The 26,407-nt window shown below is 38.3% G+C and overlaps 1 protein-coding gene across 1 annotated transcript in view; it reads right to left on the bottom strand.

Annotated features, from left to right (window-relative positions):
* rspo2 (R-spondin 2) overlaps positions 1-26,407 on the bottom strand; it is a 76,605-nt gene that overhangs the window by 14,192 nt on the left and 36,006 nt on the right. Inside the window, exons 3-4 of the mRNA XM_073847375.1 lie at positions 16,838-16,981; positions 16,529-16,717 (exon numbers count right to left, since the gene is read on the bottom strand). Of these exons, the coding sequence (XP_073703476.1) occupies positions 16,529-16,717; positions 16,838-16,981 (333 nt within the window). The remainder of the gene's footprint in view (positions 1-16,528; positions 16,718-16,837; positions 16,982-26,407) is intronic.

Genomic DNA, 26,407 nt, shown 5'->3' with positions numbered 1-26,407 from the left:
GAAACTAATCTAGAAAACCCTGTTCAGTCGATAGATGTCGAAACTACATCATTGCACAGAACAACGTGAATATAAGAGACCAGTGGCACGTCAACTTCAGCCTCTTTCACACAGCGATTCCGGTAAATACATGGATAATGTTTCCCATGATTTGTTCCGGAGTTGTTTGATTTGGTTCATTCACAGTTGTTTTCCGGAATCTGTGCGTGCTTTACACACAACCCATAAAGACATGTGACGTTTGGATGTGAGATGTAATGCGACGTGTACGTTTCACTAAACTGAAACTAACCTGAACAAACTGTGCTTCAGCGCTGATAGTGAGGAGCTGGCTCTGCCTGATCGCTGCTTCATTCCACTTTGCACGTATTTTTTCGTTGTGAAGAGTCGCATGATAACGTGCATCATCACTACAACACTGCCTTTATGGTTCTGGCTTTTGTTCACACAGCGCTCGTTCCCGTAATTTTCCAGAATCAGCGCGCATTGTGAAAGGGGCTTTACTAAAGCTACAGTTACGTAGCTTAGCTTACTACATTTTGGGGGCAGCCGTGGCCTAATGGTTAGAGGGTCGGACTTGTAACCCAAAGGTTGCGGGTTCGAGTCTCAGGTCCGGCAGGGATTGTCGGTGGGGAAGGTGAATAACCAGCACTCTCTCCACCCTCAATACCACGACTGAGGCTGCCCACTGCTCCGGGTGTGTGTTCACGGTGTGTGTGTGTGTGTTCACTACTGTGTGTGTGCACTTGGATGGGTTAAATGCAGAGCACAAATTCCTAGTATGGGTCACCATACTTGGCCTCACTTCACCTCCTTTCCTACTGCATTCGGTGTTTGAAAAAGAAAATGATCATTCTGAAATATCTTGTTGAGTATCAGCAGGCTAGGCTCTCTCTATGGCTCTGGGTTCGGCTACAACGATACATGACCATAGTTACCTGTGATTGGCCTGGCTGTGCGTCACTCAGAAAACAACAGGCCAATCAGAAGAGAGGCTCATGAATATTAATTAGATGGGCCAAAATCGACCTGTTTTTGACAGAGCTCCTAAAAAAGGAGCTGTAAAAATATATTGAGATGGATTTTGGCACTTATACCGCAAATATATATTCTTAAGGACATCAACAACTAAAATAAACCTCCAGAAATGTGTACAATATGGGACCTTTAAAAATTTAAAAAATATACTTCTGTTATATGAATCTCTGGCTTGTTTTATTTATTTATTTTATTAATACAAAAGCAAAACTGCAGAAGACACTGAAATTTGTTTTCAGAGAATATATATTAATTATATATTAAAGTTTATTTTTTTAAACCCATTGTCCAATGGCTTTTGCGTACTTGTGTGTTTACAAAAAATGTACAAAAAATAATTATAGAATATAAAAATTATTATGTTTAAATGTTTTAGATGGAAAAAAAAGACAAAAAATAGATTAAGAAAATTATTAAAATTATTATAAAATTTAAATTGTTGTCAATACAAAATAATTAGTAGTACTGAAATGGCTAAAATAAAAAATATATATTAAATCTAAATAATAATAATATTAATGACAGAACACAACATTTGTAAAATGTAACAAAAAATTAAAAATGATTATTTGATAATGAAACATTTACAATTTAGTCTTGATTAAAAAAATATTTCTGTTATAATTATATTATAATATATTATAATCTCTGTCTTGTTTTTATTTATTTATTTTATTTTATGGGAGCAAAACTGCAGAAGACACTGAAATTTGTTTTTAGAGAATATAATATATATTAAATATATATTGAAGTTTATTTTTTTAATCCCATTGTCCAATGGCTTTTGTGTACTTGTGTGTTTCGTGTACAAATAAATAATTATAGAAAATAATAATAGTAATATTTATTATTATTATTATTATTATTATTATTATTATTTTCAGTAGCTGGAAACAAAAGACAAAAATATATGGACTAATAAAATAATAAATAATAAAAATTACCTTTTTATTTTTTAAATGAATACCTTGAAAAGTCACTTTGAATAATATGCACATAAAACAAGGCAGTTAAATTATTCTGAACAGGAACTATGCTACTACTGTATGCATATGACACAGTGAAGTCTGATTACAAATATATGGAGCTATCAATGTATTCATAAGTCAGTTAATCACCTGCAAACTTGAACGGAGTCCACTATGAGTTACCACAGCGAAGCCATTTGCCCTCTATGCCACACACAGAAGCTGATATGCCTGCCACCGCAAACCCATCGAGAAGGCTGCAAAACAGCTTCTGTGGTCTCCTATCTCCCTGCCTGACTCACCCCCACATCTGGGCTTAAGTACATAGAGCTGTAGTCTTGTGTCCCTCAGAAAATGAGGCATAATTAGCTTTAGTTTCATTTAATTACTGCCTAAATGTTATGTTACATTTCTGACGAGTGACATAAAAAGCTTCCACAGCTCTATCAAAGAGAACCTCTGCGCTATTTTAGCAAGCATCCAACGCCTTTACGGTATAGGACGATAAAAAAACATCAAGGGAATACCACATATTCATAATTTGTGTCATATGCCACAATTTCACAAACGCATCATTTCTGATAAGGCTACAGCCGAGGTAAAACTATTCCGTTTTTCTGGAGTCGCTTAAGTGTGTTTAAAACCTCTGCGCGCCGCTTTGATCTGTCAGATTTACGTAAACATCTGTTTCGTGCTGATAGAACGGAGGAATGATATACTAGCGGTGGTTCTTATCAATTCAGCTATCGTCGGTTTGTGAGGAAAAGGACTGATGTGTTGCGTTACACGCCCAGGCATTTTACGACGAACATCTCGGAATGTTTAGTGTATTGAGAACATCTTTTGTTTATAGTAGAAAAAGCTGGTTGCTGGAATTAGCTCATGATTAAGGCTTCTGTCTTCACCGACTTATAAACCGGCAGGGAAATATCTCGTCCCTGGAATCCATCACTTTTCGCTTGCTCCGGGAATGCTCAATGTTTAACTGTACAATTACTGTATGTTTAAAAGCACATTTTCATGTTTGCCCTAAAAACGGAGAGGAAGAAGAAAAAATTTCAACAGCTCTGCCAAGGATGTGACCTCGTCACACTACAATTACACAAACTATTTGATGGAACATTTGTTTTCCATTTTACTCCTGAAGCTGCATTTCCTGCGAGTGCTGTGGGTGATGGGAAGTACGGCCTGTAAGTAAGTGTGTGCGTCACGGCAAATGAGAACATCGTAGCCCCCCTATATAGGGGCCAAGCTTCAGATTTTGTCATGTACTGTACATATGGATGCAGAGGTAATACTATTTTACACCACGATGTGCGGTTAAGTTGGCAGGAGAGCGAGCGTTCATTGTGAATTTATGGGAAACAGTTGGGGCCGCCGCCACCACTGGGGCTTTTCAAACTGAGGTCCATGTTAAATTCATAAATTCATCTAATCAGTTCCGTATATAAATACACTCCGAGGCACAGCCATACTATAAAGCAAACCTGTAGGCTACATCTTGAGCTGAGAACGTACCTGTCGTAGGCCCGTCTGGGCCATATGTGTTTCTAAACTATACAGATCTGTTTGCTACTTCGTTCCCCAAGGGCACTTCTGGAGGATGTAAGAGGAAATTGTGCGCCATGATGTGTTCTTTATATCTCATTTCAGAAACAAGGCCTTCAATCTCCATCTCCAATGGGGAACGAAGAGGAAATCTGCCTCGTGTCTCGAGGAACCGAGCGGGTTTCCACATAAAGAGGAAGTCCCCATGAGGCAGACGGGCTGAAGACGGTAGTGTGCAAATTCAAAGCTTGTATCCTTTCGAGACGGTTTAACTTTATAAAAAGTTCAATACAACAACTTCTCTACTTGCATCTATGGGCCTGTGGGACTGAAAGTGTGTTTAATGTTTTGCGGATCTAGGTGCAAAGGTTCCTGTCAAACCCAAAGCACTCACCTGAGTGGATCTGACAGCTTTTATCATCTACCTACGGAGCCCCCCTCAACTCAAATGCCCCGGTGCCAGTAATTCCCCTTGGTTCTGCTATAGTACTTCTGCTAAGCACTTTCAAGGCCCAACAGGGTCAGGGGTTTCACACCACAGCAATGGTAAGAAAAACAGGAACATGTCAGGGAAAAGATCCAAGAGTAACTAGAAGGTAGCAGGGTTTTGTTCTACATCCAGGTATAAAGTATAGGGCAGAGGAGGGGAAGACTAAGGGTTTCTTTCATTGCTGTAAGGCAACTATACTGAAATTACAATACTGAATAAAATCTGCATACATTCAGCATAAAGAAAACTAGAGTTTCGACCAAGACCAACTGCACCATGTAGACTGAAACTTAAGATTTTTAGCTTAAAGCCATTTGTAATTTATGCTTTCAGGGGTGTTTCCTTTGAGGAGGCAAGGGAGGCAGTGTTTCCTCAAAATATTGAATGAGAAAAAAAAATATATTGTACAAAAATAAAACAATGCCAATTTTACACAATATAACATTAAAAAGTGTATAAATCGCATGTTTTTCTAAAGAAACACTGTCCAACAGCAACACAGGAAGGTAAAGTTACTATCTATCTATCTATCTATCTATCTATCTATCTATCTATCTATCTATCTATCTATCTATCTATCTATCTATCTATCTATCGTCTGTCTGTCTGTCTGTCTGTCTATCTATCTATTGTCTGTCTGTCTGTCTGTCTGTCTGTCTGTCTGTCTGTCTGTCTATCTATCTATCTATCTATCTACCTATCTGTCTGTCTATCTTCTGTCTGTTCATCTATCGTCTGTCTGTCTGTCTGTCTGTCTGTCTGTCTGTCTGTCTGTCTGTCTGTCTGTCTGTCTGTCAGTCTGTCTTTCTATCTTTCTATCTTTCTATCTATCTATCTATCTATCTATCTATCTATCTATCTGTCGTCTGTCTGTCCATCTATCTGTCCGTCTATCTATCTATCTATCTATCTATCTATCTATCTATCTATCTATCTATCTATCTATCTATCTATCTATCTATCAATCTATCTATCAATCTATCAATCTATCTATCTATCTATCTATCTATCTATCTATCTATCTATTGTCTGTATATTTTTGTATGTATCTATTGTCTGTTTGTCTGTCTGTCTGTCTGTCTGTCTGTATGTCTGTCTGTCTGTCTGTCTGTCTGTCTGTCTGTCTGTCTGTCTGTCTGTCTGTCTGTCTATTTTATTACATTTGAAATCAAATTGCATCAGATATGCATCATGTTTATTACCTCAGTTCAAATTCAGGAATTGAGCTGGAATCTCAGTTCAGTTCTAAAATAGTGTACAACCCCATTTACAACTTGTCTGTTTATTTTGGTGCATTTACCCAATTGTAAATCGACACAGTCTCTTTTGGTTATCCCCTGCTGTGTGTATGCATGCTTGAATGTCCAAACACCTAAAAACACAGGAATCTAGCAGCAAACGACACTTTGTTTTGTCTGGGTGTCTGTTTCGTTGGTCCAAGCCTCTGGATGTGAGCGGGTCAGAAGCCACAGCTTCCCTCAGTATCGTGAGGCTCTGATTACAAGCTGTGATGTCTCAATAAAAATGCCCGAGAGAGAGAGAGGACAGAAGATTTTAGCGGTTGAGTTGGTGCAACTGTGCACCAGATGTTGAAAGTCATACCCCGCTCCCAGCTAGCCCCGAAGAGGGGGTGGTCCAGGCCTTGCCAGTGTCCCACTGATATTGCGGGCACATGAAACGGAACCTCAGCATACACACTATCAAAAGTCGAGCTTATACATTAGTGCTTATGTGTGGGAATGTATGAATGCATGTTTATTGAAGGCTGTGTGGAGGAAGTGTCTTGCCTGTCATGTGTGATGTGTGAACGCCTGTAGCGTGTGTCTGTGGAGATGAAAGCATGTGTGGGGCCTTGCGGAAGGGCATGCATTGGGCTACGCAGAGGCCTGGACGACAGAAGGGCCACATTGAAATGGCAAACACTGAATGATTGCAGCCTAATTAGAGTGATGATAAACCTATGATGCTATCATAAGACAGAATAACTGCTGAAAGCCATTGTCGCTAGAATGTATATTTTGAACTAAACATGGACTGCCTTGGATTGTCTATAGCTCAACTGTGAAAGAAAGAAAGAAAGAAAGAAAGAAAGAAAGAAAGAAAGAAAGAAAGAAAGAAAGAAAGAAGTTATAGTGTATTTGGGATTAACAATTTTCTCCACAAAATGTTTTCCTTTAAAGTTAAAAACTTTGACTGTCAATAGAATGAAATAACCAAAATGAATTCTATGATTTCTGACCGCTCTCCAACAATGACTTTATGATTTTGAGATACATCTTTTTACACTGAGCAACTGAGGAAAGGTTCAAACACTCACCGATGCTCCACAATGGAAAAATATGCATTAAGAGCGTGGGGTGAAAACTTTTGAACAGAATAAATGTGTATAGTTATTTTATTTTGCCAAAATATTATATTTTTTTTTAGTACAGCCCTTCAGAAGCTACAGAAGAAACTTACATGTTCCCTAGAAGACAAAATAAACTAAATTTACCTTGACCTTTAAATTCAAAAAGTTTTCACCCCCAGCTCTGAATGCATTGTGTTTCCTTCGGAAGCATCAGTGAGTGTTTGAACCTTCTGTAATAGTCCCTCATTTGTGAAAAGATGGATCTTAAAATCACACAGTCATTGTTGGAAAGGGTTCAAATACACAAAAATGCTGAAAACCCAAAAAATATGTTGGACTAGAAGGATTTTTCTGAAGAACAGCTGGCAGTTTAACTGTTCAGGACAAACAAGGGACTCATGAATCTATCACTAAACAAAGAAAAAAAACACAGCTGTGGATCATTCAGGCAACAACACAGTATTAGGAAACAAGTGTATGTAAACCTTTGAACGGGGTCATTTTTATAAATTCAACTATTATTTTCTCTTGTGGACTATATGTAAATGTATTTTATGTGAAATATCTTATTCAGGTCAGTAATAAATAAAATAAAACATGTATTTTGTATGATCCCTCTTATTTTGGTAAAATAATTAACATTTTACAGATTCTGCAAGGTGCAAACTTTTCACTCTAACTGTAGATACCCCCTCACCCCAGTCCCTCTTCTACGAGACTCCACAGGTCCATGCCTGTGGTATGACGACGGATTCTCCATATAAAAGTCAGCAGGATCATGGGGTGTTTCAAATATTGCTCTCTGAAGACAGTTGCTGACAGAATGACAGGGGCCGTATTTATTTTGGTCAGAGAGCAGGGCACTTTGTGGGGAGTTAATCAGAGACTCCCCTCTCCCCCCTACAAGGAATGTAACTGTGAAGAAAAAAAAAAGTGAAAAAGACGGCCAGGGACTAGTAATGACTTTCGCTCCCTGTGGAAGATTTACCACTGGCAGAACTCCTCAGAGACCACAAGAATTTAGGCAGAGGGTGCGACACAAATTGTAAAGCAGGTGAGAAATTGCATGAACTGATGCGCATCCTGACTGACAGCTATGACTTTTACATGATTTCTAATGACTGCTTTGATGACCTGGTCTCGCCAGTAGGGGATATATATAAGGTCTCTCATTCTAAAAGCTGCAATCTTCTGCTATCAGGGGGGCAAGCAAAGCAAAATATTAAATTTTTTTTAGTACAGCCCTTCAGAAGCTACAGAAGAAACTTACATGTTCCCCAGAAGACAAAATAAAATAAATTTACCCTGAAATGTGTATCAAAGGTTTGTAGATATACACAAGTATGGTAGCCCTTTTAACTTGAGTAAAAAATGTAAATTGTGAGATATGAAGTCAAATTCTGAGATATGTCACAATTATGAGCAATAAAGTCACAATTGTGAGACATAAATAGAAAATTTATGAGCAATTAAGTTGCAATTGTGAGAAATTGAGAAAAAAAACGTATTTTTTGTGAGATACAGAAGCATAACTGATAGATATGAAGTCGAAATTACAATATAGGTTATCACTTAATCAATATGAAATCATAATTAAGCCACTCTGGGTCAGGTAAAATAGACATAGGATTGATTTAAAATTATATAAGTGCCAAAAATTCATTCTTACAACTAGGCACTATTAGAAAAGCCAACCCAAAATCAAAAATGATGCAATCAGTGAACTAGAATATCAATATCTCTACAACCTCCTATGAATAATTCAATAAGAATAATTAAGAATCAATAGCAATCAACAAACACCATTTAATGTTGACCTCCCACCAGATGTCAAATTCTCAGACACTTCATCTTCAGCCAGGCTTTACATTTGGCAGACACTATCCAAAGCAACCTACAAATGACAAACAGTCTGAAAAAAGTGAGCAATTAATCATACAGAGCCAATAACATTAGCGTTGCTGCAACACAAAGTTTAGAAAACCAAAAGGGTACAAATGGACATGGCGGGAGGATATATGGGAGCTGCTGTGTGAATGCAGAAAAGCATGTTGGCTGTGAAACAGCGGCCTCCTGCTCCTGTGTCAGTCCTGCGGAGTCAGCTAATTAAAGAGAGATTAGTCCATTGGCACACCAGTCACAACAGACCTGGGCGCAAGGCACGGATAATCACCCAGCACACCAGCCAATTAGTGAGCTCCACTTGCCCTGGGAAAGCAGCACACGCTGCGCTCCTGCTCTATCCAATGATAGCCCGCAATATTACCCAGGCGCAATTCACCATTTATCATTCCTGAATTTCAACACCGAGTCAGGATCTCATCGGGAGTCGTCATCTGCGGATCACTTTCTCCTGCGAGAGGCCCAAGTTTTAGTGGGAAGTGCTAGGCAGCCTGACAGTTATTAAATAAATAAGTGCAAACACACACTCTCGCACTCGGCAGCGGCGGCGAAAGGCGTCCGCTATTTGTTTTGGAGGGGCACTCGGCACAGGACGAGTGTAAGAAACTCACATAAGAAGTGAATTAGTTGTCTGTGGAAGCTCGCATCTGTAGCAGGAATGTTTGACACTCAAAAGACGTTCAAGTATGGATTTGGATTTTGGTTTTCCAAACTAAACACAGGCCCCGAGTCAGATCACGGAGCATAATTAAAATGCTCGGAGGACAAGGTTATCCTGCCAAGCCCCCAAATTCGGTCCGCTAACTAACCATAAACACACCAGTGCCGCGCAAAGCCGCGCACACATTAAAACGATACTCCGCCAGTGTTTTCTCTGTGGCACAGAGGGGTATGCCTTGCTGCGGGTCTCGTCCTGCTTCCCTCAATAACAGATTAAAGGCAATTACTCCTCTGTGGGCATCACTTTACCATAGTCTCCATCTGGCTCCCAGACTGGCCCAGACTGACAAGCAGAGGATTTGGGAGGGTGTGGGTGGAGCTTTTTCACAGTGCTACTGCTGGCTGGATATCCGTCCATCCTCAACCGTAGATGGGAAGGGAAATAGCGCCTCCATAGCTACTGATCTCTCCGCAACTTCTAAAGGGAGTATTAGATTCAAGATACAAGAGTGCTGGCCATTTACAAGTACACAGAGGGGGTAAAATATTGTTCCTTTAAAGGGAACCCAGGGTATAAAGGCTTAATATAACATAAATTATGTCTCTTACTGAAAAATGTAGTAGAAAACTTATGAAAGATTTATGTTATTTAAAAATCCACATCGTTTTATATATATTTTGGACTATGTGGGGTGCTATAATTTAGATGACTTCAAATGGTTGCACTCAGTGAGCTTCTGGTGCTATCTTTTGCTATTTTTACCGCAACACAACTCGGAAAATAAAATACGAATGCGATGACCATAGTTAATGAAAGAGTTTACAGGTGGCAACGGATATAAGCATAGGCTTAAATCAAATGTCTTACCAAAATGCCTTTTTCCCCACACTGAGTCTAAATGAGTCTATCGAGTGATGTTTACATCCTGACAGGATGGCATCTGGCGTTTCTTGTCTCTGCCATTTATAAGCTCTTTCAGTAGCTGTGTTCTACTAAAAGTCTCAAAGGCATTAGGGCTAAAGTGGAGAGAACAAAGACGCAGGTCTTTAGGACGTTTTATTCGTCCACAGGCATCTTTCCATTCTTTTCTCTTCTTTTTATCGCTTGAAAAGCAGTGAAGACTTGCATCACTTCTCTTGTTGCCCCTCGACTTAAAATTAGAACCAAAAGCCGCACAATGTGGCATAGTATCAGTATTTTATTTTACAAGTTGTGTTGCAGTAAAAATAGCAACAGGCAATGCCAGTAGTTTACCGAGTGCAACCATTTCACTTCATCGAAATAATGGCGCCCCCATAGTCCAAAATATGTATGAAATGATGTGGCTTTTTTAAATAAAGTATTTTTTCATGGGTTTTCTCCTACATATTTCAGTAAAAGACATTATTTACATTATATTAAGCTCTACAAAGTTTGCTTTAAGGCCCTGTGGTGCAACTTTGACATATAGAGACAGCAAATATCATCAACGTCAATATGGTCCAAAATAGATTAGATTTTAGGATTACAATATTAGACCCTAATGACCCCACTGTAAGAACAAAAAACTGAATTTTTTTTAAATATCTGCCTTATACAGGTTGTACAGGTTTGGACTATCAAAATTTAAGTTTGAATTGCAATTGTTTGCTACCTCGATTTTAAAAGTTTAAAGGCATTCTCAATTAAACTCCTACAGGAAGTCAAAGTGGCTAGATCTCCATTTAAAAGTAACAAAGGATCATAAGTTACCCATGAAGGGCAAGGAACTGTCACAGATATCAGGGCATATAGGAGAAACTATATGTTTCTCCTGTTTCAGAAATGGGAAATCAATTGCACCATACAAGGCTCCTTGGCCCTGAGCTATAGAATCTAGAAACCACAGAAAATCGTTACGAGAAGTCAAGCATGCATATCATTGTGCTATGGAGTCTCACTTGTTCCTGAACTAACATTTTTTCCCGCTAGAGCCACTCGTAAGTGGTGCAGACGTGGTTATGAATGCACCAATATGCCATTCAATACAGCATTTCTAGCTGTCTGAGAATCTGAAACCGCTTTGCTGCGAAAGGCAAAATTATCCAATAAGTCTCAATGTCGAGTTTGTGTCTGAACTTCAGTCACGCTAAATCCAATGTTAGGGAATTACTACTAGGATTAAGCAGATGATTGGAGGCAATAACAGTCTGAATTGTTTACACAACATTTAATACAATTGACACTAAGTAACCTGCTGCTAGTTGGTTGCAGAACGAGCTAAGAACCTTTTGCGACAGGAAGGAAGGAAAATCTATCCTCAGAACAGCGATACTACTGACAGACGCTCCCTGCTGGAATATCACTCTACAGAGCACTTTCATGGCAGAATTGTTCTCTCTCTCTCTCTTCCTCTCTCTCTAGCATGGCTGGTCAGTCAGTTGATTTGATGACAGGGGCATGGTTAGGTGCAAGCTGGAGCTCAGCAGGCATTTCATTTTCAAAAACAGCCGGGCGACTATTAATAAATTGTGTTTACGGCCCACTCCATACAACACCCTGAGGAGTCCCATCACGCTGCCAGAAAGAGGCTGTCTAGCCTGCTGGGAGAGAGCGTCGGCCCGGCAACCGACTCTCAGATCCTAAAATGAACAATGGTGATATTCAACAATAGTTAACAACAATACTGATTTAAAAGCAGTGTAGGTGATTTGGTTCAAAAACATTTTTATGCTGGTTGAAAGTCCCTTCATATCCTGATAGCAATCACTAAGGTAAGTGGTCTAAATGTATTTATATCATCTGTGGAAGTAGGACCATAAGCTATTGCGTTATTATTAATATTAATGTTAACACATTGTTCAACTTGGAGTCACTAAGTAAGGAATCATAATGAATCAAATTCTCCCACCCTTAGTTATGCTTGAGGCTCTTAAAGGAGAAGTTCACTTTGAGAACAAAGATTTACAGATAATTTACTCAGCCCTTTGTCATCCAAGATGTTCATGTCTTACTTTCTTCAGTAGTAAAGAAATTATGTTTTTTGAGGAAAACATTTAAGGATTTCTCTCCATATAGTGGACTTCTATGGAGCCCCCGAGTTTGAACCTCCAAAATGCAGTTTAAATGCAGCTTTGAAGGGCTCTAAACTATCCCAGCCAAGGAAGAAGGGTCTTATCTAGTAAAACAATCTGTTATATTCTTAAAAAATGCACAATTTATATACTTTTTAACCTCAAATGGTTGTCTTGTCTATCTTTGCGTCAACTCTGGTTCAAGACCGAAGGGTAGGTCGAAAAACTCCCATCTCAATTTCTCCTCCAACTTCACAATCGTATTACATTGCTACAGAAGAACGAACCCAGTGTTTACAAAGTGAACGTGCAAAAAAGATCAAATACCCTTTACAAACAGCGAAGTAGGATGATTTTGAAGTTGGAGAAGAAAATGAGATGGGAGTTTTTCCTACCCTAACTGTCATGAACCGGAATATACGGAGTTGATGCAGTGCAAGACAAGATAAGCATTTAAGGTTAAAAAGTATATAAACTGTCCATTTTTAGAAAATAACCAATTATTTTACTAGAAAAGGCCCTTCTTCCTTCCCTGGGATCATTTAGAGCTCTTTAAAGCTGCATTTAAACTGCATTTTGGAAGTTCAAACTCGGGGGGCACCATTGAAGTCCACTATATGGGCAGAAATCCTAAAATGTTTTCCTCAAAAAACATAATTTCTTTACGACTGAGGAAAGAAAGACATGAACATCTTGTATGACAAGGAGGTGAGTAAATGATCTGTTCATTTTTGTTCTGGAAGTGAACTTCTCCTTTAAGTAATACTAACCCTCAATCTAAAGTAACTGTAAATATCTACAGAAAAAAGGGCGTACTACTTATTGTTGCACTGGTGCATGTGAATAGTTTGAACGAGTGGTGTCCAGATGTTTTCCTCTGTTCTTAAGTCGCATGTGCGTCAAGTTCAAGCTAGGGCTAAAGGTCTGTAAATGATGTCCAGTGACATTTAAGCTCATATAAATGCAAGCTGGATGATCAGATAAACAATGCCAGAAATACGCTCACATGTAGAATTCCTCTGATGTTATTTACCTTCTCGTATTTCCCTCCTCTGTCTAATCCATAGCAATCTGCAAGGTCTGCTGTTACGTAATCTTATACCTATTTCCACAGGCGGGTGTCTAGTATCTAATGTTATGTGCATTATGGTAACAGGGGTCGTATTCTAGCACACTCCCCCACAGTCACCTTTTACCTCATTTTTCCTCTTATGTAGAGCAATTTGCCCGCCAGCAGGGCATACATAAACGTACACATGCGTACATGTTTATAGTCTGGCTGTAATCCTATTTATGTCTCACCAAGTAATTTGTTATATTGCAGAGCAAAGCTGTCGTATTAGGTAGCATTCAGGGACTTATTTGTAAAGTCCTTGGAATCCAGTGTAATGTAAAGGTCAGTCAGGGCTATGTTATCATGGCCTCTCGTTTAATGAAGACTCTAGGCCAAGCACCCTTATCCTTAACTAGAGGCTTTGGCTACTTCCTGGTCACCCGTGCACAATCATTTCTCTGACGTACATGCACTGAGATGTTCTATAGAACACTGTAGAATTTAGTGAATCAAAGTGAATCAAAAACATACAGTGTGACCAGTACAGCCTGATTCACTATCAAATGACTCTTAGGAATCATTCTTTTTAGTGAAACAAAAATATACTTCACTACCTGTATAGTCCAATTCACTAACAAATTACTTTTTAGCTAATACATACAGTGTGACCAGTGTAGCAAAATTTATTAACAAACAACTCCTATGAATCTGTTTTAGTGAATCATTAACATACTGCAAAACTAGTGTAACTAGATTCATGAACAAACAACACTTCCAGTGCTAATTAAGTAGCCTGATTCACAAATAAATGACTCTTTTGAACTGGTTCTTTTTAGTGAATCAAAAACTTACAGTGTGACCAGCATAGCTTGATTCATTAACAAATGACTCTTATGATTTTGTTTTAGTGGATCATAAACATGCTACACAACCAGTGTAGCTCGATTCATGAACAAACAAATCTTTTGAACAGCTTCTTTTTGTGAATCAAAAACATGCATTGTGACCAGAGTAGCATGATTCACAAACACATGACTCTTATGAATCAGTTCTTTTTAGTGCAGCAAAAACACGATGCACGATCAGGGTTGTCCAATTCACAAACAAATTATCTTTATAGCTTGTTCTTTTTAATGAATCAAAAACATATGCTACTTGAGTAGCCTGATTCACGAATAAATGACTCTTTTGAACTGGTTACTTTTAGTGGATCAAAAACATACAGTGTGACCAGAGTAGCCTGATTCACTAAAACATGACTCTTATGAATCAGTTCTTTTTAGTGAACCAAAAAATGATGCAGGATCAGTGTAGTCCAATTCACAAACAAATTACTTTCATGAGCTTCTTCTTTTTAAAGAATCAAAAACATCCAGTGCTAATTAAGTAGCCTGATTCACAAATAAATGACTCTTTGAACAGTTTTTAGTGAATCAAAAACATACAGAATGACCAGTGTAGCATGATTCAATAACAAATGAGTCTTATGATTCTGTTTTAGTGAACCATAAACATGCTCCACGACCAGTGTAGCTCGATTCATGAACAAACAAATCTCGTGAACAGCTTCTTTCTGTGAATCAAAAACATGCAGAGTAGCCTGATTCACTAACGGATGACTCTTATAATTCAGTTCTTTTTAGTGCAGCAAAAACATGATGCACGATCAGTGTAGTCCAATTCACAAACAAATTATCTTTATAAGCTTGTTCTTTTTAATGAATCAAAAACATACATTGCTACTTGAGTAGCCTGATTCATGATTAAATGACTCTTTTGAACTGGTTCTTTTCAGTTAACCGAAAACATACAGCATAGTGAAGTCTAATTCCCATACTAATGATTCTTAAGAGGGAGTTCTTTTAATGTATTGTTAAAAAATACGAGCGAGAGTTACCGCTTTGAGTCAGTCTGACAAATGTGACATGACCTCTCTGGTAAGTTCAAATGCTAAATATGTATTTCATCAAAGTCAGCACATCTCAGAGGAAAACTCTGAGTTAGTAAGTTAGTAACTCATACTGACCATATTACAATGTAGGAGTTTCATAAGCGTACTTGCAAAGTGATTTCTAAAGGTAACAAAGGAACGGCTTTACTCTGTGTTCAATTAAGACTCTAACAATGGCTCACTGACCTCAGATGAGATAATTGAGACCAGTAACCATGCATCACAATGCCAGTTTTTAATTAAAGACGACTATAAAATACTCTTGGAAAAGGTCAAGAGGAGCTAAATTAAGGAGGGAAAAATTCCTGTGGAGAAAGCCAACGTAGGGTACAGAAGGAAGACGTGCCAGAAAATCACTGTTTCCAACCTTCCTTCCCCACCTTACAACCACTGGATGGGGAAAAGGGCCATGTGACATGTCTGATTCATATTCACTAAATCAGCACCTTTCTAAAGCAACTGTCAGAGTGTCTATGTACAAATGTAGGCCTCTTTTTATGTCTTACAAATGATTTGAGTAAAGATGAATAGGTTCCGCTTTAACGATGCACTTTTCAAAACTGGTAATAGCTCACAGAGCAAAATTCAGTGGCTGTGACCTGATACTGAGGTGGACATTATGGAAATTTAGATATAGTACAAGACGGAGGTACCTAAATAAACAGTGGAAACTGAGTAAGTTCAACTTTGTATTGCCTCAGGTCTCTGGGTTGACAATTAACCTTTCCATAATCAGTCAAAAAAACGTGTTGTCCTTTACTGACCTCCAAAATTGAATTTACATGTGTACTCGGTGTGACAGTATCATAAGTCAGTGACCGCGAAAGATTTAAATTTGTTCAGGTGAGCGGAGCGAAAAAAGCTGCGAGGAAACGTCTCGATTAATTATCATCGTGAGTTTTCCCTGATAAGCCCTCCTGAATACGGTAATTATTTCCACGAGTAAACTTGGCCCATCTCTTCTCAAACTAAACACTTTATAAAATATGTTTCCTTGGCTCTGTTTACTCAAAAAATATTTTCCCTCCGATTTGACTTCTCGTTTTAGTGGTAAAATACATGCACCACCTACCGCAAATAACTCTCTTATAGAGAAAGGAAACAGAGTACCATTGAGGAAACCTGCACTTCATACTTTAAGGAATTCCACTGGGAGGAGAGGAGAATAAGTGAGAGAACACATATGCTCTCAAAAAGAGAGAGAGAGAAGAAAACCTAAGGCGAGCTGGCTAAAGTGAGCATGGAAAAATACTAATAAATCATGAATGAAAATGCCAGTCGACACTGAAAACCCAAATCGAGGGGCTGAGGTTGGGCAGCCGACTTTTCAATCCAAAAAAATAGGGCTCAAGATTAAACAGGTGAGATACAGACGAAAAAGCCACAGCGATATTTCCTTCTTTGAGCGGAGAAGGTTTGGAAATGGAATGAAATTGACGATTTGCAGATGGAATGAATGATTCGTATCTTAAACAAGGGCTTGTATTGAAGGCATGAGCACATATGCTGATCCAATTACTGTACACACACTCACCTCTCCTGCAATGCCGCATAGCCATTTTGCATCTCCTGGACTCGGCGATGGTCGGACATGGTATCGTGTCCTTTGGTGGCTTCTTCACAATATGCCGTGTTCGGGTTTCCAGACCCCACTTGAAACCACAGGTTTTGTTTCTTCTGGTGCAGGTCCCCCACTCACTCCACTGGCCCACCTCACAACCCTCTATCGGGAGAAACACAACTAGAATTTAGAGAACTAGGTGAAAGCTGATGACCATCTTAGATCGTTTACAAGTTATGATGTTCTAGAAAGTTCCAGTAACAAATAAAAATATTTACTTACCTCCACATTCCATGCTGTCCTCCAAAGGAGCAAAGCCCTCCGGACACTTTTCAAAGCAACGGCCCTTGTGCAAGTAAAAACCAGTCTTGCACTTCGTGCAGAAGTCCTTGCTGAAGCAGGCCTCACAGTTATCTATCCTACACCCTGTGAAGAAACAAGAGAGACATACGTCAGTCGGGACAGCAGACAAAACCTCCTCATCTGGAGCAGACTGAAGGGTGGGGGAGGGGATCAGCATTAGAGACGGATTATGGTTTGGGAAAAAGGCATTTTGATGCCTTGTGAAGCTTTTCTCTTCAGGGGAGTGAGATATTCCAGTGCAACTTCCTCTGACATGCATGCTGAGCCAGGGAGTGTGGGGTGTGAGAGTTTTTAGGGCTGCAAAGAACTCCAAAGATGTGATGACATCCGGAATGAGGAATTACCTCATCATGACCCCTTCACAGAAGAAAGGAAAGCAGAAGATCTCCAAACATTCAAGAGTACAGAGTTAGAAAGAAAGTTTTGCGGTGCAGCGTGTTATTAGCATAAAATTATAATAAATCTTTGCAAATTTTTATCAAGAACAGAGCATAAAATCATCATTAGCATAAAATCTCAGCAAGAACCTAGTATTGTTAACATACAATTTTTGCAAACAATAAACAAGAATTTAGCACGAAATAACAAAGTACTAACAATTATTAACAATAGTAGCATAACATTATCATAAAATCTTAAATTTTCAATAAGAACTTCTGAACTTAAGAAATCTGAGCAATTTCTCACCAAGAATTTGGCATTAAAATTACTAACATAAATCTGTTTTGACAAGAATTTAGCATGAAAACATACATTTTCAGCGAGAACATGACATAAAATCATTATTACCACAAAATAAACCAAAATTTTGCATAAAATAATGTTTAGCATAAAAATATACCAAATTTTGGTAAGAATGTATCAAGCATCTGAGCAATTTTTCAGCAAGAACAACATATATTAAAAATACACAAAAATATTAACAAGTATTTTGCATTAAATACTTCTTAGCATAAAATCTGAGAAAATAAAATAAAAAATTGTAAGAATTTGACAAATTATAACCATAAACTCTTTAAGTTTTAAACAAAAGTTCAGCAAAATCTGTATTAGCATAAAAACTTTACATTTTTTTTAAATTAATATTATTAACATAAATCTAAGCAAAGTTTGAACAAGAATTTAGCGTAAAGTTCTTATTAGCATAAAAATGTACATTTTCAGCACATGACAAAATCATTATCACAAAATTGAGAAAATTATGCATAAAACCATTAGTAGCAAGTTTCAGCATGAACTTAGCATAAATTATTATTCACATAAAATCTAAGCAAAGTTTTAATAAGAACTTAGAATAAAATCATTAGCAGCAAATGAACAAAAAAAAGAATTTAACAATCTTTATTAGTGTAAGAATTTCACAAATAATAAACAAACTCAGCAGGAATCTTAGCAGAAATTTATATTAAAATCATTAAGATTAAAAACTTACATGAATACATAGGATACAATTTGAGCCAATTTTCAGCATAAAATCATAAAATCTAGCATAAAATCTTACGTTTTTAATAAGAATTTAGCATAAAATCTGAGAAAATGTAATATATATATATATATATATATATATATATATATATATATATATAAAATTCAATGTATTATTATTACATTTATTATTATTAAATCTTAGCAATGTTAGGATCAAAAACATATAATTAAGATCAAATTTGAGGACATTTTTAGCAACACCTTAGCATAAAATTTTAAAAGGTCGTAGTCTAGGCCTAAGTGAAATGATCTAGTCTGGCACATGATGAAGTTCTGAGTTGGGTGGAAGGGAAACAGGGGTCAAGACACTGTGAAGGAAGCAATACCGCCACACCGATCCTCCCACGCCCCGCCTTGCCACAGCATATCAAGGGCAGCTTGCCAGCATGTCATCAAGTTGTGACTCTGCAAATAGCACGTCAGGCAGAGCAAAATTACATGAGCCACACCAACAGGGCGATGCGCTGGCCTGCATAATTAAAAGGAGCCACTGAGAGCTGTCTAATTTATGGCACTTCTTAAAAGCTTCTTCAGCGGCCCGATTGCCTGATAGGAACTGGATCTCTGATTACAGCTATTGACATCCATGTGAAGGTTTCACTCAGGTACATTAAGGCACCTTGTTTGTAGATCCTTAGCAGTTAGTTGGTAACTTTTACCAGTCTACAGGTAAGCATGCATTTAAAAAAAGAATCAAAAAGAGAAAATCTGGCACATTACAAAGAGATAAGGCTTATGCTTTAATCTCTGACCCTCTCTGGGTTTCGTGAAGGTTCTCACCATCACACCCCCCTAATTAGACCATCTCCAGCTAACCAGCCTGTCTCCTTAACTACATTCCTTCCCAACAAACGAGCCCTTCCCCTTCTTCCTTTGAACCCCTAAAGCCTCCGCCCACTTTTCCTGATCTCTCACGCTTTCTTTAACCAGTCCAAACAATCTCGTGCAGAGAAAATAACACACACACACACATATTGCACTCCAACAACCATAATCACCATCATTATCACTCCCAGGCCAATGACTGTGATATGTTATTTTTTGACCTTTCGTGAATTTTAAAACTAATATTTCTAGTCCTGAATGTCCTGCATGTCAAGCAACACTCCTTAAGCCTAATTACAAACACAATAGGTCCAACCTTAATATTTTTATTGCTTAATTATTAGCAGGAAATTATGCAGAGATTCTTTCAGCTAGCCCAGTTGTAATTCTGCTTTGCCCTGCCAAAATAATTAGTATTTTTTCCTTATATTGTTTGTTGTTATTATTATTGTCATTTTTAATGTATAAATATTAATATTTTCTTTACAGACATTTTACAATTTCTTTCTTTCAAATGAAATATACACAATTTTCTTTAAAGGGATCCTTGGTACTAACTTGTATGTTTTAATATAATGCAAATAATAATGTATCTAACTGAAATATGTAGTAGAAAACCCATAAAAGATTTATGTTATTTTAACCGCCTGCACAATAATATCTGGCCCACGCTCACAACCAGATTATTTTGATAGCGGCTGGTACTGAAAAAGATCTGTTATGACAGCCACAGTTACTCACAATTATTTCAATCTTCTTCGAATAAGCGCTTACTGTTTACTTTCACTTTCGATTTCGCGTTCACGCACACTTTGTGTAAAAGAAGCACATTTTACGATATATCACTGTGTCCTACTACACGACACCTGTAGGAGCTCGAGGACCTTTCCTGATCCCGCCCCCTATCTCTCTCCCACTTCACTTCCTGTCATTTCTGATCTGTCCTATCACAATAAAGGCAAAAATGCCAAAAAATAAATCTATAAAATGGCATAAAAAGTAACTTTTTAAACTAAAAAATGATTTCTGTATATACCCTGGAGTAACAGCTCACTAACAGTTACAAAAGACACTGTAACAACCTGTCACAGGCAATTAGTTGCATTTTTCATAAATTAATTTCTTAAATTTTCCATTGACTATGCTCTAGTGGCGAAATTTTGTTTTTGGCCCAATGGCAGACTTACTTGCCAACCCCTGTTTTAGACTATGGGGAGGCACCATTATTTCAATGATGTCAAATGGTTGCACTCAGTGAGCTATTCTGTCCTCCAAAGGCAAAGTGCAGTAACTACGCCAACACTTAAACTGAGAAAAATGCCTTTAAAATTTTTACACCAGCTAGTCAAACATGTTGACACTCTCGTTTCTCTGAAACGGGACAAAATTTAACCAGGAGACTTAAAGTCCAACAAGTCCAAACCTTAATTCAATTTTGACTGAATGTGTAGTTACTGCACTTTGCCTTTGGAGGGTAGTACTGGTGCTACCTGCTGCTATTTTTACCCCAACACAAAATAAAATACTGATACTATGACCACAGCTACTGAAAGTGCTTACAGTAGCAATTTTTTCAACAAGGAGTTTAAATGCATCTGGATATCGAGTGAAATCCATGCTGAGAAAGTCCTTCAAAGGCTGCGGCATCATGACAAGCGGCCAGAATGGCATCTAGCATTTCTTGCCTATGCCATTTGTAAGCTCTTTCAGTAGCTGTGGTCTACTAAAAGCCTCAAAGGCAGGGCTAAAGTAGAGAGAACAAAGACGCAGGTCTTTTGGAAGTTTTATTCGTCCATGGGCATCTTAACATCACTAGGAAAGCAATGAAGACCTACATTGCTTCTCTGTTGCCCTTTGACTGAACATTATAACCAAAAGCGGCACAATGTGGCATTGTGTCAGTATTTTTTTTTCCGAGTTGCGTTGCGGTAAAAATAGCAAAAGGTAGTGCCAGTAGCTCACCTTGATGTCATCGAAATAGCGATGTGGATTTTTTGAATAACGTAAATCTTTTATGGATTTTCTACTACATATTTCAGTAAGAGACATAATTTATGTTATATTAAGCCATACAAGTCCCTTTAAAAATATTTTTACAAAAAGCCAGCAGGCCTCTTTATCATTGAACCCTATTATGGAGACTAGACTTGAACTCAAACCATCACCGTTCTTTCTAACTGCTAAGCCACAGTTGCAACAAATGTAATACACTCTTAGAATGAACTGACGAGACACACAGATTAAAGAGACGAGCCGTGTTGTCTCGTAGTTTTGCTGCAGGGCAAGAATGTAAAACACGCCACTCGAACAACAAAACATACATCTTCATCATGTCATTGTCTTTAACACCCTTGTCTTTACATCAGCCAAGACACCAGGGCAGAACTGCATCTTTTGTTTGATAAACACGTGCTTTGGCTGGTCAAGTTACGCTGTGCTGTAGAGATCTTGGCGTGGAGTCTGAGGAGAAGAAGAAGGCCACACAGATGGATCCACTCGCTTTTGTTCCCAAGGTAATCAGAGCTCTAGGAGTCTCTATGTCCCTACATGTCCAATCTATGACAGGGTGCAACAGCTAATAAATGAGCTTTGTAACAGAAAAGCCGCCTCTGTCCTCTGTCTGATATATTGCAGCCATGGGGAGGCTGTCATCACCTTTTGGATCGCTTACTTCAACAGGGAATTGAGGAGGAGAAAGCAGAAAGAGCAACTATTGGCACATGAGTCAGACAATGACTGGACTGACTCGTCATGAAATGTCATTTATCATCCATGATCATGTGCAGATGCTGCAATATCAAAAATCGCTGCGTTGGAATATCAGTCAGAAATTAGAAATGCTATACGTGCCTGGGAGTGAATTTGGTGAGTTTGGGTTCAAAAGATATCTCTAAACCAGAATTCTCAAATCATATAACATAAAATTAGAAAAGTTTTTTAAATCATTTTAAAACCGTAGATCCTTGGGCCAGACACTTCTAAGCTAAGAAGGTGGTCTTCTATTCCAATAGGATTAACCTTGGTGCCACTTTTAAGGCCTAGATGATAACAGGAGACTAACGTGACATAATTAGATTACTTGTTCTTGCACAGACATGGGAATAAGGACAGACGATGGGAATCTGATGAAAACCCAATGCAAGAGGGACAAAAAATAAGCCGAAACAGAACATTAGCGGAAACTGAAATTGCCTACTGCGCTGCAAACTGTTGCTTGAGATTTATGTTTGTCCTTTTTTTCCACTTGGCTTTCAATGTGGTTTTCAAGTCAAGTGCATGTTGAGTTGAATCATCAAGCTTTAGGGGTGATCTAATCCTGAAAGACTTGTGGCAGGAATGCCTCTCTGCTGTGGTCTGGATGAAACAAAAAAACAATAAAGCAAATTATACTGTGGACGTTCGAGCCAGTGTCATATTCAAGCGGCTGCGAACCACGTTGGCCAGGGATGTTGAAAGTTTACTTCATTTTTAAGCAATTAAACATGTAACAGTAACTTATTTTCTACTAAAAATCGACATTAATTCCTATATGGCAGGGCCTTGTAAACAAGGGGCAGCTTTGGTAGTCGGCCCTGAGGTCACAGTAACCAATGCATAGTATTCGGCAGCCATCTGCGGTGCAAAAGGGATGCCCATGCTCGGGGAGCGCTAAATCCGGCCACATTTTTCCATTTCTCGTACTGAAAGTGCCTCGCTGAAAGAGCCTGTCCCATCTGACCTGCTTTGTTTATGGTGTGCATATCATGCGGTTGACTTTCTCACACCCAAAAATGTGCCAGTGGGTACAAGAAGCCCTCTGGGGTTTCTTTGAGGACCTTCGAGGATCTATTTGCATTGTCCACAGGCAGCTTCCTACAATAGAGGAAGCTGTTACAAATTTATTTAGATCCTTAAACGATTTTGACTGATTTTTAACCAGCTTTGACTTGGTGGAAGTTACAGGACCATAAATGTTTGTCCAACCATTGCATTTAGGCCAGTGTTTAGACGGTGAAAAAGAAATTCAGATTCCATTACAGAAGTGCAAGCCAAAATTCAAAGGCTGGCCAAAATACACAGAGACAGACAACGGGGTGAAACAAGGGTAAACAATGGCAGTGTTTTTACAAGATGGAGGAATTTGATGGAATGTTTGGGTTTCAGTCAATACAACAAACTTGCAGAGTTCTTCTCAACAGGTAAGCTAAGCTTCAATGTTTTGATTAAAAGTAGCCTACTTTTACCTGTACATTTGAGATGGGCAACATAGGCTCATTGGACATGCATGCCTCTACATATATTTCTGCAAAACTGAAAAAACATACCTATATGTACGAATCACTACAGCTTAAATCCACATAAGGAAGTTAAAATAGCACGGCTGCATCAACAAATGTGTTTTTATATCACTTCAATGCATTTGTTATCACTATCTGGTAGGTGTAGAACTGGGTTTGGTGTAGGGGATATTTCCAACACAATAGAGCTTTAACCTTTAGCGACACTCCCCGGATATTTAAATTCTGAACAGCCGCAAAACTAGCCTCAACCAGCGTAATAAAAACGCAGCAATACGTGCCTGTACCAACTGTTTTCATTTTGAAACTGCCACGAAATGTGAGTTGAATTGGGGACTCTCCATCTCGATCAGGAGCAGTTAAAAATCCTATATGGTCTCATGACAAAAAAATAACTTTGGGAACTTTTTCACAAGACGCAAAATAAATACCAATAAGTACATATCACTGTAGTTTCTAACTGAAATGAACACTAGAGGTGGTAAAACAGTGAGCACTTGTAATCATTTTTTTTACAGTTTTGATTACAGCTCAATAATTACTTTTTGCATTATTGTAAGGGGTTGATTTAGGGTTGGGGTAGGTGTAGACATCAATAAAATACAATCTAATTTAATTCATTGTTAGTTTACTGTTGCAGTTGTATCCCTTATAGCTACAAACCCATATGTTTATGCTTAGCCGGCACGAAATTGGACTTGAAAACATGACTAACGATGAAAGAGCTGAAAGATGAGAGATCGAAAAACAAGCTGAAATGGCATGCTTGCAATTGCCAATTGCGTTTTTACATCACATTCAATTTTGTTCATACTTTCAGGTAGGTTTAGATGTAGTGCAGATGGTACATTATTTTAAAACGGAGCATTAAGAGTTATAGTGCCACTCAATAGACATTTCAAGTCAGAACTGTGGTGACACCTACAAAATCAAAGTCACATAAAATATACCATATGTTCTTTGTTCTTCGCATCTTGCAAAAAGTTCCCAGAGGTATATCTTCGTCATGAGATCGGGTTAAAATAATGATAAAGAGCCCACACAATAGAGAATTTTTTGGACAAACAAAATAATTTGCGACAAGCCTTGAATTGGGCCACAGCCCCCCAATTGTTTGGGGGTGCAGCCAACCTAATAACAATAGTTGCACAAAAAATGTATAAATGTCATTGCATTAGAATGTAATTGGATCAAACCAAGTGCCATTATATTCAACAATATATAACAACATGCAGGCATAAATAAATAAATAACTGTGGTTGTCAAACATTAGTGGTTAAAAGTCCAATTGGTTGGAAAGTCATTCTAAAAGCGGTTGAGAAGTCAAACATCAATTGTTTGCAGATGTCACTTGGTTTGATGTTTTGTTTTTAAATGCAATGATATTCTTTCATTTTTAAGTGTGGCCTAACAGTCGATTTTTTTGTAGACCACTATAATAATACCAAAAATGACAACTATTAAAGTCTCTATAAACGTACAGTATATTAAATTCAACTTTACAAGAGCCATCTAAATTCACGATGACCGAACAGAGCTGTAAAACTCCTTGGGTTAAGGATAGGTGTACCACTTACACTGTCTGGCAAATCGAATTCTCTGGTGTAAGAGTAAGACAGAGGTGCCAACAGCAACTGTTCATTTGCAGGTCCCAAATGACATCACTTTAACTGCAACTCATTCTTTCCCAGAGGGTACAGGACTCATTACTTCATTGGAAGGACGTATTGTAGAATTGCGTTGATTGTTTAACTACATTTGGGTACCACTGTAGGCAACTTAAAGTCCTTTCGTGTGGCTGAGGTCCACCGCGGTCCCATCGGATTATCAAAACTACCCGTAAAACTCTGAAGATTAGGAAGGTTTCGGACAGACTTACTCAAATGCCTGCATTCGTACATTTAAAATAGTGACAAAGTGGGAATAATTACAACAACAGAACAATAGGAACGGATTTTTACAACACCGGGGACGATAAAACATAGTATAAAATTGGATGAAACAATTATCCTTGACATGGGGGCTCTCATGTGGCACATATACTAGTCCTGGATGAACTGTGATACTTGAACTACACGTCTAGGATATTGGCAATCAGAAAGCTCTAAAAAGGGTTTCCATATGAGTAAAGAGAGAACAGGGAACTTCACATGCGGACAAACTGGAGGTCATCTGGGGCCAATATCTTTTATTCACTGGAAGGCTGCTTACACACAGGCTATCAATCATGTGAAAAATAATTCATAAAGTCATGAAGTCAGCATTAAAACTCACAGCCCTGCCTCCGTGAAGAGAAGCTGGTAAGTACCTAGATGGCTGCTGTAAAGGTTATGGTTGAAACCAGTCTCTGCTTGCAGGTTTTATCCTAATTCTCAGTCTGGAAGCTTTCATGTTTCTGCTTATGTGTCCGTGAGAAGATGGCGTGGGGGGTTCCTTGTGGTGACACTGAAAGACTTCAAATGTAAAGGGAGACAAGGAGGGCTCAAGATGGATGAGGAAGAGGGCTTTCACTTCAACCTGCGGAAAAACTGATGGTACCATCGCACCATTTCTCTCTACATTCAGAGTCTCTTTTCTAGCATTTATCTCTCCTTCATCCTTCCCACACTCTCTTTTTATCTGGTTAGCTTCAGTGGTAGGTTGGAACAGTGTTTGGGAGCAACTAACCAACAGCAGAGAGGCTTCTAATTCACGTCATATTTTATCGCACACGCAGTCAAAACAATCTAGTGGGATCAGGTAATAATTAAACACGCTTTCTAAGTAGCCTATGTTTCTCTCAAATAGTGCCTCATGTCATTCAAGATATTCATGTCTTTCTTTTTTCAATCGAAAAGAAACTGAGGTTTTTGAGGAAAACATTTCAGGATTTTTCTCCATGTAGTGGACTTCAATGGGA

Source organism: Garra rufa, chromosome 9 (assembly GCF_049309525.1).
Source record: "Garra rufa chromosome 9, GarRuf1.0, whole genome shotgun sequence".
Classification (NCBI taxonomy): Eukaryota; Metazoa; Chordata; class Actinopteri; order Cypriniformes; family Cyprinidae; genus Garra; species Garra rufa.
Note: the sequence above shows the minus strand (reverse complement) of the source record. Positions and strands in the feature narration are given on the sequence as shown.